We start from the raw sequence: 14,564 nt of genomic DNA, 5'->3' as shown, positions 1-14,564 counted from the left end.
GAGGCTGGAATCACCAACTTTGGGAGGAAGAACCATCATCATGAGGAGGCAGACCTGGGCATGAGGAGACTAAAAGACAGGAGGACTCTTGTGGGGGGTCAGACATCTTGATGGGAAACACATGGAAAGGATGATAAAAGTGAGGATTTTGTGGGGGACAGACCAAAATTGGTAGGTGGCAGATGTGGACAGCCAGGCATCAGCAGGTCTTCATTGCCCGTCAGGATTGCATTCCATAATGAGGAACTCCACCAATGGAGGAAGTGGAGGCTGTGCGGCGGCTGTCTCTAGGAGCTCACATAGAGAATAATGGGAGCTCTTGGGTTGGCAGCCAGAGTTGCCTATCAAGGTTTTCAGGGCTACGATTGGTGTGTTTTGAGGGCTGCACAAGATCTGTGGGGGGCTTCTACATTGCCTAGGGAATTGATTGCTTGGTGCTGGGGTGTCTGGTTTCACAGGCCAGCTGACCGACGGACTGGCCAGACTTCATCACTTCTGTGAAAAAAGGCACATCCCACAACCTGCCAGCTCACCAACGCCAAACTGGCACAGTCCATGCAATTTGGTCCATTTTCTGGTCCATGCCCACCTCTACCCAGAAAGCTTCTACTGGGGTTTTGTCTGAAGTGTACTAAATATTTTCAATTGAAACAGTTCTTCCAGCTGCAAGGCAGCAAAACCATTTTTATGACAACATACACAAACACACACAACACACTCTGGTACCTTTTATTTGAATCCAGTCAATATTTTAACCAGACACCAATCACTTCCAGTTCAGATATGCGTTTGTAGATTCACACCTTTCACTTCTCCACTTATTCGCATTGGGACTTTCTGAACTGGTGGTCTCTGCTTTTCTGATTCTTGCGAAGACTTATGCAAACTGATGTCGTATAAGATTTGGAAGAGACTGATCTCCGTCAGTCTTCTGACTCAGGAGCTAAGATGTTTTTCCTTTGTTCCTTCTTTGTCAGGATTAGACAAGCCAAAGTAGAGCTGGCAGAAGATTGTCTCCTATTTATGTTTGTGTTTTGAAGACAATGGAGAGATTCAAGCCAGGACTTTGCAGATGTGAGCAAGCATTTCTCAAAAGACTTCTCTGTGTGTGTTGGGAGGGGGGGGGGTCCTGTAGCTGCTTCCTGTCCTCACAACATTATCAGGAAAGCAAAAGAAAAAATATTATAAAGTAAGAAAAGCCTTTGTACTTTTTGAACGGTTCGATGCAACCAACATAAATACAAAGGGAAAAGTTAAAGGTAGCCCCCTGGGCAAGCACCCCCACCCATGGTGGGGGTACATCACATCATGATGTTTTCTTGACAGACTTTTTGTTATGGGGTGGTTTTGCCATTGCCTTCCCCAGTCATCTACACTTTATCACCAGGAAACTGGGCACTCATTTTACCAACCTTGAAAGGATGGAAGGCTGCGTCAACCTTGAGCCAGCTACTTGAACCCAGCTTCCGCCAGGATCAAATGAAGTGATGTTTAAATCCTGAGATGTGACAAAAAAGCTATAGTTTATGGTACATGATGTGTTTGACTTATCGTGGTGTGCATGCTACTTGTCTTTAGAACATGGTGAGGTAAAGATTACCACACTCAGGGCTTCCCAGCCTTTGTGTCCATTTCTGGAAAAAATTCTGATCACCTCCTGACTGATCATGTGCACACTGTGGCAAGTGGACAATGGTCATCTGCAGCCACATTCTGAGTGCACTGCATGCAGCCATATATATTTGGAGAAGCTGGTGCATTTTTCCCACCCTTGCATGATCCCTGACAGCACAGCCTGTGCAGGCCTCTTCACCACCACTATGAAATCATTTTCAATCTGTTACAACCATTGACAATAGTAAATTGTACATTGGGCCAGCATGTTTCTTCCTTCTTTTTTGTATACACATGGAATACACAAAGAGCAGAAGAAAAATGGGGTAATCCTTATATTTTCTTCTGCTCTTTGTATATTCCATTTAGATCTGGAATTAACTGCTGGGTTTTATATTGTCAAAGGGAGAATGCCTGTGGGGGGTGGTCTTTGTTCCGGTTATTTTTAGTAAAACTTGAAAGCTGTTTTGTACCTGATCCAGTTATGTTTAGAACACCATATTCCATTCTGAGACCCTACAAGCTGCCAGAGGGTCAGAGTAGTACTGTGGTTAGAGTATCAGGCTAGGATCTTGGAGACCCAGGTTTGAAACCCCACTCTGCATGGAAACTCACTGGGTGCTCTTGGACCAGTTATTCTTTCTCAACCTAAAATATTTCATAGGCTGCTGTGAGGATAAAAATATGCTATAAACCTTTGGGGGTCCCTATTGGGAGAAAAACAAGGATTCAAAATAAATAAGATGGGAAGAGAGAATAGGAGGAAAGCATGAAGGATGGAGGTAAGACTGAGGAAACCCATATTTTATGAAAGTATAGCCAATTCACTTTCCAGTAAAATTAATGGAGGAGGGAGCCGTTTTCTATAAAAGGCTATGTCACTGGAGCAAAGTACATCAGCTCCAGGAAGAATGAGCATGCCTTGTCATAATACTAATGCACAAAATGTAGTTTTGTTGTATACATCCTCCCTAAAGATTTCTTGCCAAGTGATAATTTGAAGCATGGTATTGCCTCTAGTGCTAAGAAATCAGTCCATCAGCTATCAAGAAGGCTTTTGATTACAGTGAATTAAAACATGTTTCTGGGGTTCAATGCAAATTTTTTAAAAAACATGTTTTGTGGTCTGTGGATTCTCTCAAAGTACATGCCCTTTGTGCCTAGTTCACAACCTCTGTCCCTCAAGAGTATGTCACTAAATGTGCATATAACACCTACCCTAAGACAGTTAAGAGGGCTTCATTGTCCAAGAACCTACAAAAAGCATGAACCCAGAACTTATCACTCACAGTATTCCTTGCAGAAATTAAGAAACAGGGAGAAAAATGCAGACAAAATGGGAGAGAGAAGTAGGGAGTAGAGATGGGCATGAACTCAAATACAAACCAAAAAAAACCATGAAACAGCTTGGTTTGTGGTTCGTGAACCAGTGGTTCATGGATGCTCGTTTCCATGAACTTCCATGAACTGTTCTACTGGTTCATTTGGTTCATATTAAAAGGGCAGTTTAAATGGCCGTTTCCCCAGGGGATCCCTCCCTTTCCGCCTGCCAGCTGATAGTTTAAAGGGACCTGCTGCTTGCAAGTGGCAGGGCCCTTTAAATGGCTCAAAGCCCAGCTCCCACCCCCACCCCCACCCCATCCCCACACATAGGCCGATTCCAGATGACTAACCTTAAGGCGCTTCATGCCGCCCTCTTCCGGATCGCGACGGGGAAAATGTGAAATATCGCGTTTCCTTGCGTGAGTTTTGCGCGTCGTCGCGCAAAACTCGCATGAGGAAACGCGATATTTCACATTTTCCCCGTCGCGATCCGGAAGAGGGCGGCATGAAGCGCCTTAAGGTTAGTCATCTGGAATCGGCCATACCCTGCCCAGCCGCCCTGTGGGCCTGTGGCCTCCTCCCCCTCCTCCCACGAGGGGCAGGAAGGCCTTTTTTGGCCTTTTCCGTGGCGGCCATTTGAGGGGCGAGAAGGCCACCCTGCAGGCCTGAACAAGCAGTGAAGGAGGCTGAAAATGACCTTCCCGCCTGTCGTGGGAGGAGGGGGAGGATGCTGCAGGCCCACAGGGCAAGGTAAGTCTGGGGCTGGGGCTGGGGGCTGGGGTTTGGGCTGTTCAAAGGGCCCTGCCCTTTAGGATTCCCCCTGCCTGCCAGCTGATAGTTTAAAGGGACCTGACCCTTGCAAGGCAGGAAAGGGCTCTTTAAACTGTCAAATGCCCCTTCCCTGCCACTGCTAAGTGGCCGGAAAGGGGCATTTAAACCCCACAAACCACAAACCTCATGGTGTCATTTTTTTGTGGGTTGTGCCCATCTCTAGTAGGCAGTAAAAAATTATCTAGCACTGTAATTGGTATGTAATATATGAAGAGACTTGTCTACCCAAAGCATGGATGTATAGGATTCCAGCAGCTCAAAATACAGTCTTTTATTACTGACTTTCAAGGGAAGAAGGAGAGAGACCAATAGATACTGAATCCTGGAAACTGAAGAAAGATGCAGTGTCCACTTTCAAAAATACTGCTTTGTTCATGACTAGCATAAACATGACTTGTTTGCCAGGTTCATGTGCTCCTCTCTCCTCTCTTTTCACACATGTAACACAATTGAAAGCTTCCTGGTTTGGGAAGCCTTCAGTTAAACTCCAATTTGGTGGCCTTGATTTCCTGTATAGAGAGGTTCTTCCTGTAAGGCTCAGATAAATCAATCTCAATAGCTGTGCTAAAACATATTCTATTATCTTTGGCTAGACTAATCACAGGATTAGTGCCTCTTTAATAAGAAACAAAATTTTGTGCTAAGAAAAGTTGAAGCAAACTGCAAATCAGGGACAGATCTCACAATGAGGAACAGACCACACCAGCTACTTTTTCTCATGCATGCAACAACAGCAACAAAGAATGTCTGGCATAAACATGTTCTGATTTCACTGAGAGGAGACATTAAAAAGGAGCAAGAGAAATAATACGGTACAACAAATAAGCAGGAAACTGCCACCTGGACTGTCCAATTAGAGCATCTGAGTTCCCAGAAACACATTTCTTTTGAAGGGCAGGAAAAGCAAGAAGAAAAATATGTTTTACACTCTTGTTAAATTAACAAAAGCTGCTGGGAGTATCTTTTATAGCTGTGCAAACTCTAGTTGTCTGGCCTTGGAGTCACGAGTGCCTGCCCACTCACCCATATGGGCAATGAACTGAAAATCCTGCTGGGATGTGTTTTTGCAGAAAGTCTATAGAATGGCAGCTCTAGTTGGGAGATGCCAGTGTGATTTCTAAGCTATAGGGCAACGAGAACATTAGGGGATACATATCCCTCCCAAGAAACTAGGCTTGATTAAAATTGTTCTGCAAATTATTGGGTGGAACATTATATATGTTTCTAGTAGATAAGAAATTTTAATTTTAAAATGCTATTTCAGTTTTAACTGCTTACGCTAAAAACAAAGAAGAATGACAGTTGCATTAAAAGATATAGATAATTTCTGTCCTGTTTGAAGTCTTTTTTTAAAAAAACAAGGAGAGAAATTATATGCATTTTTATTGCAAACTGTCATTTCTTTTCATGTTGTTGTTCATTTGTTTTTGTTTCTGCTTAGCTAGTTAAAACTGAACTGCTTTTTAAAGAAAAAACGGAAAGTGTGTGTGTCCAATAATTTGCAGAACACTTTTAATCTAGCAGAGTTCCTGGGAAGGGATACATATCCCCAAATGTTCCTACCTTTTTAAAAAATACTCTAGCTGGCACTTGCAGTGTCTACTGGTTTCCTCAGGAGTTGAATATGCCATAGTGGGTGGCAGAGTCACTTGGCGTAAGTGGGTGGCAGAGTCACAGGAACATGTCCCTGATGCTCTCTCCAACAGTGCTTCTGGCCTTTCTCAGACCTCAGTCTTCTTCTTCATCTCCATACGGTAGATGAGCTGATAGCCATCATCCCAGGCATAGATCTGCCTCTCTTTGGGGTTGTATTTCATACTGGAGTGAGAACCATACCGCTTGGGGAAATAGACCAGGGCAGCATCTTCAGATGCCATAGAACCACTGACATCAAAGACACATTGGATACGGGACCGGCTGGGCAGCCGGGTATTGTACACCACATAGAGGGCTCCACAGATGACAAAGGCACTCTCAGCATTCTCACGGGGGCATGGTGTGTCCCACATTTGCTCAATGTCGAGTGATGCAGGGTCTAGTTTGGCCAATGCAATGTTCTTCTCATTCTCTTGTGTGGCATAGATAGCCCAGAGTCCTTCCTCATCAGCTACCAGATCAATGTAGTTGTAAAATGAAAGACCGAAGACAGGGATCTGCTCTTCAGCAGGAAAGACAGAGCTATCAACAATAGTCTTGTTGGCTAAGCTGAATTTGATGACCTGGAATGTACCATGTCGCCGGATATAATAAAGGTGGCCTCCGTATACCAAGTGTCCAGTGCCAACCCATGGATAGGGTAGCTTGATGCGTGCTGCCTTTCGGGTAGCAGAAAAGAGTGTGAATTCCCTCATCCTGGGAAAGACGTACACAGTATCATTGCTGGTGCCATCAAACACATAGATCTTCTCTGAATTCCCTAAGGGGTCTTTGGTCCAGAGTCCAGCTGTGCTGCCAAAACGCTTTAGAATCTTCATGGCTTTCACTTGGGAGATAGTATCACTGCAGTCTATAAAGAATAGTTACAGAAGGCTTATTGTAACCTTGGTTGTCTAACACAAATTTATAGCTCAGAATTTCAAAAAAAAAAAAAAACTAAAGCACAACAGAGAGTCCTTATTCATATATCTTGAACTATGGTTAGTTTAAATTACAGTTTTTTGCACAAACCTTAACTAGTCTACCAAATATGCATAACAGAGTACAGTTTTTCCACAGTTTGTTTGTAAACCCAGCACTCTTTTTGTAAAACAAAATGTATCAGTACTCATACATAAAGTTGCTCTGATTTCCGCCAATGCCCTCCCCTCAGGACTTGGGAGATCCCTGAAGAAAGGGGTCAGTACTCAGAACTGGTGAACACCATCACCAAAAAAAAAAAAAAGCCCTGTATAAATCCCAGTTAGTTGGATGCTTGACTCTTTTGCTTCCTTCAAGCACAATGACAGAATGCTGTCTTGAACTCTGTTGTAAACCATTACTTCATATACAGTCTGCTCACTATTACCAGCAATCAATGGGCAGGATAAGGGCAGGGACATGTAGGGCACACTCTTGAGATCTTCGGGTCCCCTCAGAGATCTTCTGCTTTCAGCTAATCTAATTAGCTCTTCTTCCCCCTTTTCTATCTTTTTCACTGAATTCCCTAAATTTTTTTGCTCTGAACCAAAATCAAGCTTTTACAGCGTTTCCCCCTTTCTCACTTCCTAATTTACTACATTCTCCAAATTTGCTTTCTCTCAGAAACAAAAGACACCTGAGAAAAAACACATAGCCTAAGCCAGGTGACTCACTCATTTGCTCTCTCCTGAGATCCAGAGAGGGGTTTGAAAGGATAGGGTTTTTTATTGGTAAGACGATATGGCTATTGGTGAATGTGGAACTCTGAAGAGCAATGGAACATATACCTGGGATCCATTCATGACAGCAACCTCTTCTTACACACTAGAGTCTAGAAGTGGTTACCCACTCAGAATTTAAAGCCCTTTGGAGGGGGCAGAACCTGTGTTGCTCAGGTCTGGCTGTGACCCCTGTGGTTTTCAGTAGGCCTCTTTCTTCCCTCTCCTTCTTCCCCTGGTTGAACTTCCTCTGCTTCTCAGTCCTCCCTCTCAACATCTACTAGCTGCCACTAGCCTGAAAACCACAGCACCGTACTTCCATGGCAGCCTTCCGGAACCCCACCCAAATCACTCTCCTTGCTGGCTGTCTGGGTGATAGGCTCAGCCACAATCCCCCTCCTTTCCTAGCTGGTATCCTGCCCAGCACCCTCCAGATAAGGCTAGCTATTTGGGCTGGATTCTGATGGCCCAGGCACCAGTTGGGCTGGGCCTCCTCCAGTGAGTCAGCTTGCATGTACTCTCCACCATGAGGAGTTGCTTTTGACTGTAACAGCATTTTGTGTAGTGCAATTACTACAGTTGGCAGACTGAATTAACAGCATAAGGTTAAGCAAGATTTTTAAAATTCCCATTCAGGAGTTTGGAGTTGTACTCCTGCTTGGTGGTTATGGGTAAAGGGGCAGAGAGTGGGCAGATGAAGGGAGGATGTCCCTTGAGAAAACACTGGCCGTTTCCATACGGCTTACCTCTGCCTGTAACAACCCGGTAGATTGCACAAAAAACATGGAAGATCACGTTTTCTCGCGTGAGATTTGCGCGACGTCATATGACGCACGCAAATCTCGCACGAGAAAACGCGATCTTCCGCATTTTTTGCGCGATCTACCGGGTCGTTATGGGTAGAGGTAAGCCGTGTGGAAACGGCCCTCATTATAGCCAAATGCCACTGGAGAAGCTATATTATTCTGCTGCTCTGTTTGACCAAAATTATCCAAACAAAAAAAAACCCCTGGGTCTTCTTAACTGAGATGGAAACATTCCTTATGTTTCAGAATCCCATCTGATTTTTCACCACCAAACCACAATTTCTTGGGAAGCCTGCATTCCAACATTGTACTAAACCAGCATTTAACCAAATGGTGTTTTATATCCCATAGTTTATCATAAGGTCTGAATGCAATACACTCAGGTGAGAAAATCAAAGTTGAACCCACAATAAATTTTCTGTCAGTGGGAATGGAAATTTCCTGCCTCCCTGTATCCACTGCAACCCTCTGATTTCCACAGAGTGCTATCCCGGGGGGGACAGGAGAACCTGAGGCACAGTAAGAAGGGGGCCTGCGCCAGAAAGGGGAAATTAGTGGAAATTGCCAGTCTAGTGACCTATACATGCCAGAGAGCCTGCTTTGTTCAGAACCTGATGGGTATCCCCGCCCCCTCTGATTTCTAGGACTATCACAAATGAATTCCATGAGTATGTTTGCACTTAGTCGTTCAAAAAGCTGTCATTTACACCCACATTAGCTCCAGCAGTATTGTTCCACTAATGTTTTATTTGCTTGGCTACCTCAGTGAGGATTAAACTACTGATGTTCCTCTTTAGTTTTCACCCATGCTGAGAAAAAGGTAGTGTTTATCCTGTATTCATTTGCTTTGAGTGATGCCTTTGAAAAGTGCACTCCAATCAACTATGTTAATTCATGAGGAAAGAAATGGTTACTCTCAGCTCCAGAACTCTCCACACAGTCATAGAATCATAGGGTTGGAAGGGACCTCTAGGGTAGATGGTCATCTAGAGGTAGATGGTCTTAAAGACTCTACTCACCTTCCCCATGTAGCTGTGCTGGGTACCCAAGTAGATACAGATGGTTGCAGGGTTTAATATTCATCACCACCATCATTAAATAATTATAAATGTACTTACAATGTTCAAGGTTCTGTAGAGGAATAAAATTATACTGGCCCCTTTCTTAAGGCTCACTATTTAGAAGGAAAAATGGGGAATTGTTTTTCCATTATAATGGACAATTGTATCTCCATGGGTATCAGCCATTATAACTAAGAACGAAGCCTTCATGATGCCATGTAGAAGGACAGAATGGCATCACTGCTCTGTTTGTGAGCTCTTTCTCTATGGTTGCTGTTGCTGGATCAGATCAAAGATCTGCCCTCCAAGGCAACTGGTGAGCAAAGTTGTAGAGAGATTGGTATTCATGCTACGTATATTCAGAGTACAGGAAAACATGTTCTGAAGTTTTTAATTTTGTTTTGATTTCTGCAAACTGGTCACTCATTAAAGGGAACCCAAAAGCCTTGGCTCCATGGTAAAGCACATTATTTGAATGCAGAACATCTCAGATTAAATCTCTGCCTCTATAATTAAAGGATTTCTGGTAACTGGTTTTCGGAAATACCCTTTATCTGCTTGAGGCCCTGGAGAGCTGCTGCCAATGAGATTAGACAATACTAAGGTAGATGAACCAATGATATAAGCCAAGATCATATGTTCACTATTCCTTTCTGAGTTGGCAGTGGTGCTCTCAGAATTGGTGTTCGAAACCTAGAAACTGGGTTCTGAGTGACTTCAGCTTTCATGGTCAATGCTCTTCATCAGGGCTGTGAGGAATAATGAACATTTTATTACTTCTTTGGCAGCACTAAGCCTCTTTCAAAGAGTGACAAGCCCCAACACATGAAAGAGGCCACACCATGGACTTAGTTTTTTGCCCTGAGACTTTGAGGGAAAATCTTCTTTTGGGATTGGAATTTTGGCCTGAACTGTGGTCTGATCATTATTTACTGAAGGCAAGGGTGAATATGGCCCTCATACCCTGCAAAAAAAGGGGGGGGTCACCCACAGAAGATCATGGATCCTCTCAATTCCAAAATGCTCTAAGGGTTTTTAGGATTCCAAACATATATTCTGTTGAGGGTGCAGTGATGCTCCTTAAAGCTATTGACAGGATCGCTCCTCGTCAAGCTCTCCCACCTTCAGGGTGGAAGCCAGGCCCATGGTTTACCATGGAGCTAGGTGACTTAAAGAAAGCTGGAAGACATCTATAAAGATGCTGACAGAAAACCTGCACTAACTGATGGAGCATAGTATAGAGCCCATTGGAAGACCTATGAAGTGGCAATGATAGAGACAAAGAAATGTTATTTCTTGCCAACCATTGCATCAGCTGGTTCATAACCATCCCAGTTGTTTAAGATATCTCAGCATCTTAATATCTGAAAAAGGAACCTTTGACTCTTGAAAGCTTATATCATGAAGATCTTGTAGTTCTCTAAGGCTTATGTGGGCTCAAATCCTGCTGTTCAACACCTTCTGACTCTTAAATCTGAACCTTTACTTTCTCAGGAACAATTCGCTCAATAGCTCAAATATGCTCCAATCAGGTTGCCAGCTACAATGTAGGCAAAGTGGATGAAATGCTTAATACATCATCTGGTCTGCTTATGGACATTTTAACCAAGGCTGATTCCACACATGTTGGATAATGCACTTTCAATGCACTTCATTTGAGGTGGATTTTTTGTTCGGCACACGAAAAAATCCATTCCAAATGATGTATAAAGAAGATTGGAAGTGCATTATCCAATGTGTGTGGAATCTACACATGTTACAGTGATGAATATTGACAGGATCCTGGCATCTCATCCACACTCCCACATTCAGCCTCGATGCTGCACGAGGTGGCTGTGGTAATAGGAAAGTTGATTCTTTAGACGAGGACTCTTTCTTTCCACTCCAAGATATTGTTTTGAATGGAATCTACCTCAATAAACTCTTAAGTTCTACCTTTCTACAGTTTGTCTGAAGATTAGGGATGTAGCTTAAATGTGTGCAACCTCTCTTTCACACAATAGTGTTTATGCAATAAGCACATGGTACACCTATTACTCATTTGTTCTAAGGGTCTTTGCCTTCTGTTTCACATTATCTCAATATTCAATATGCAAAATTATTTCCTCCAATAAAGTTACTACCAATTGCTTTGTAGAATGTGGCTGTCTGATGGCCACAGTCACACAAACTCCTTTTGGACAGTTCCTGTAACATCAATGCATTACACAGCTCCTGCTTCCCTTATTGCACCCATATATAACACTTGTATTTGTAACAAAACAAAACAAAACAAAAAAAGTTAACAGTTATGAGCTCACATATACATTACAAAGGCCCATTTAATTTTTTTTTAAAGTTACAATCGTAAAGACTATCTTTCCTTCCTAGGAATGAAAGACTATCTTTCATTCCTACCACTGTGACAATGACTCACCATTTTATGAACATTTGTTAAATTCTGTAAAGAGCTTAAGGATACTCTTGGACCTGACTTTGTAGATGGAAAAGCAATTTGGTGTTATTACTAAGAGTGTTTTCTTTTACCAGAAACTACAGCCGTGTTTGAACACAGCTGATACAGACCCACTGATCCATGCTATTGTAACCCTGAGACTAGATCACTGTAATGCACTCTTGTGTGGGACTGTCCTTGAAGATGACTCAGAAACTGTATCCAGAACAGAATGCAGCAGCTCATCTACTGATAGGAGTAAGTAGAACTATTCGTATGACATCAATATTACATCATCTACAGTTTGTTTCCAAACTCAGTTAAGGTGGTAGTTTTGACCTTTAAAGCCCTTTAGAGTCTGGATTCCACATATCTGAGGGACTCTCTCTTCCCATATGAGCCAGAATGGAGGGGGGGGTTAAACCATCACCCCTATGCGAACACAGATGCATGTATGAACCGCTGTGCAGTATGAACCGTAACATTTAATGCTTTTAAATGTTTTTAAATGTATTATTTAATGCTTTTAAATGTTTTAATGGTGGGTGATGTTTGTATTTTGTTATCCGCCCTGAGCCTGCGAAAGCGGGGAGGGCGGAATATAAATATAATAAATTAAATTAAATTAAAATTAAGATCCTCCCTTTAAAACGTGAGAATGGTGGCTATCCAGGCAAGATTGTTCTCAGGGCCAAACTAGATGTTACAGGGTCCATGGGTCTGACCCATGGATGCCACTGCCATTTTAGAGGTTAACTTGGGCCATTTAAAAATACTATGAGGGCCCAGTCCTGATCAAACACCATGCATCTTTTCAAGTGCTGAAACAGACTGTTTTGGCGTTTGAAAAGGCACAGTGGGGTGTGAGGTAGGAGACAAGATTGCCTGGTCCTATCACATTGTGTGTCTGATCAGGATCAGGGCCTTGTGGCTTTTTAAAATGGCCCAACTTTACCTCTAAAATGGGTGGTAGCATTGATGAGTCAGACCTGTGGATGCTGTAAAGTCCAGTTTGGCCCTCAGTGGCAGCCCTGTCTTTATAAAACAAGCGCCAATTGACGTAAGGCTGCCTTTTCTATCTGATAGCTCAGACAGCAGCGTAAGGCAGTGCTGTTTACTTGGGCTTTAACTTGAATTAATTGTTTTTATTAAATTTAATGTAATGCCTGATGATTGCTTAGAGTTTTAAAATTTTATTTGAAACTGGTTTATATTTGGAAACCATTTTAAGCAACATGATCAATAAATATTGTGGGACTTTGAGCTATTTTGCTGTCTTGTTTGGTAACTGGCCCTTATCAATTTCATATTGCCAGTTCTAATAACCTTGCCAATTCTCAATCATTAACCTTTTATGTTAAAAAAAAGTAGTCAGTATTCTTCTTTCCAATCTAGATTAATCATTTAGCTTTTTGAAATAAGGCACATAACTGCACAGCTGTCCCTCCAAAACAAGGCAGTTGCATTTGCAACTAAGCCTATACACACACATTTATCTTATGAAGACCAGGCATACAACATATGGTCAATGTCTAGGGACTTGTGGGAGATTATTCCATATGTGGGGGCGGGGGAGGTACATGTTACAGCTGCCTTGCAGAAGCATATTTATCATCCCTTTCTAACAAGCGTAAGCTGTGAGGACTTTCTCTTACCTGTCAGTTTGTCATATTTTTCATTCTTGCGCTTTTTTGTTGTGGACACCTGATTTTCCACAAGCTTCTCATCTACTTCCACACAAGGTGGAGCAGGATTTTGGGTTTCAAGGTAGTCCACCTCACGCTCCAACCGATCGACCCGCACTGCTGTGTTTTCTACCTCTGCCCGGATTGTTTCCCGTTCTTTCTCCACTGACTCCAGCATAGACACAACCTTGTTTTTAAAATCCCTCAGTTCACTGGAGTAACGACTACTCTGATCATGCCACTGGGAGATCCTCTCCTGATGAAACAAAAGTAAACAAAAACTTTAGGAATAAAAGTGAGGATTAAAGTACCCAATCCGACATGTTGAAAAATTCACCAGCCTAACAACTGCTACAAGACAAGACTATAGGATTATCAACACTGCAGGCTAAAAAATTAAGAGTGCCCAAATCAGAGGTGTTCAGTTCTCTTTGAGAACTTTTAATCTGACTTCTGTATTCTGAGCCCTCACTGTGCAAGATGCATTATACTCTCAAGATTTTGTGCAAACTTTTCTTCCGGGGTGATTTTAGAGAGCCCGTATCTTGACAGTTTTTCTTATCCTCCCCCAGTCAGTGCTTTGCATCCAGCTGCTAACACTCAGTAGCCACTGTAAGGTTATCCAATAAAGATGCAATTGCAAATGTTTTAAGTATAATAGAATGCTATGCACCCATTGGGTTCTGAAATGAGAGATTCCATGGAACAGTAAATGCTAGACTAAAGAATAAGGCTGGCAAAATCATTTCAGAATGCCTTGAACTTCCTGTAAAGATAAACTACTCCACAGGGCAGCCAGAGACTTCCCCATATCCACCCTGGCCTCTCAATCCACCAACACTTGAGGGTGACGGTTAGGGGGTGGGGTATGACTCTCTGTTATAACTCAGCTTCTTAGCTTAAACTTTGGCTCAAGAATCATTTTCAAACCTTTACAGTTTGAGGTCAGTCCCCAGTTAGGTGATGATTTATTCTATCTGGCTGAGGCAAGTAACTCCAGAGCCAGTGTCCATAACTGCAGAATGGAACTCTCCTAGCACTGTGTGCATCAGATCCAGAGCAGGGTGCATCCTTTGCCATTCTGGTGTCATGTGCTCACCTCTAAGACAGCCAGCCTTCTTTCCATGTACTCCATTAACTGTTGTTGTTGTTGTCCATGGATGGCATCAGCCAGGAGAACCAGTAGAAACAAGGCATTTTGGGGAGCCATGACCGTACCTGAGGTCTTGCGCTTTGCCACCGATCTCTGCACTGGATTCTAGCTCACACCATTGGAATGTTTTGACAGTTTCTCTGTTAAAAGAGGGGAGGGAACACAGGCTTCTCTGCTAGTTTTTATTGAATCCAGATGCCTACATTGGGAGGAAAGAGGCTGCTCCAATAAGACTGGCTTTGAGTCTTAACCCCTTTCCGTCCAGAGTCATTTGAGAACCAAATGAGAGAGGAAGTTCTGCAGTTCCATAATTAGCTTAGCA

At 42.9% G+C, this 14,564-nt stretch overlaps 1 protein-coding gene across 1 annotated transcript; it reads right to left on the bottom strand.

Annotated features, from left to right (window-relative positions):
- Positions 1-4,024: 4,024 nt before the first annotated feature.
- On the bottom strand, positions 4,025-14,360 carry OLFML3 (olfactomedin like 3). Its single transcript, XM_054980633.1, has 3 exons — positions 14,189-14,360; positions 13,060-13,345; positions 4,025-6,274 (listed from the first exon to the last, which is right to left on the bottom strand). The coding sequence occupies exons 1-3, from the start codon at positions 14,297-14,299 to the stop codon at positions 5,490-5,492; spliced, it is 1,182 nt and encodes a 393-aa protein (XP_054836608.1). The 5' UTR covers positions 14,300-14,360; the 3' UTR covers positions 4,025-5,489.
- Positions 14,361-14,564: the final 204 nt, after the last annotated feature.

The sequence above is a fragment of the Eublepharis macularius genome, chromosome 5 (genome assembly GCF_028583425.1).
Source record: "Eublepharis macularius isolate TG4126 chromosome 5, MPM_Emac_v1.0, whole genome shotgun sequence".
Classification (NCBI taxonomy): domain Eukaryota; kingdom Metazoa; phylum Chordata; class Lepidosauria; order Squamata; family Eublepharidae; genus Eublepharis; species Eublepharis macularius.
The sequence above is the reverse complement of the archived record's forward strand: the minus strand, read 5'-3'. Positions and strand labels throughout refer to the sequence as shown.

What these genes read in the sequence shown, in the direction of transcription:
- OLFML3 (XM_054980633.1), bottom strand. Translation starts at nt 14,299, where the DNA reads ATGGCTCCCCAAAATGCCTTGTTTCTACTGGTTCTCCTGGCTGATGCC. An exon ending in GAAGGCTGGCTGTCTTAGAG is followed by an intron (nt 13,346 to 14,188) that starts GTGAGCACATGA and finishes TTGTTTCATCAG; the next exon opens with GAGAGGATCTCCCAGTGGCA. An exon ending in AAAATATGACAAACTGACAG is followed by an intron (nt 6,275 to 13,059) that starts GTAAGAGAAAGT and finishes TATTCTTTATAG; the next exon opens with ACTGCAGTGATACTATCTCC.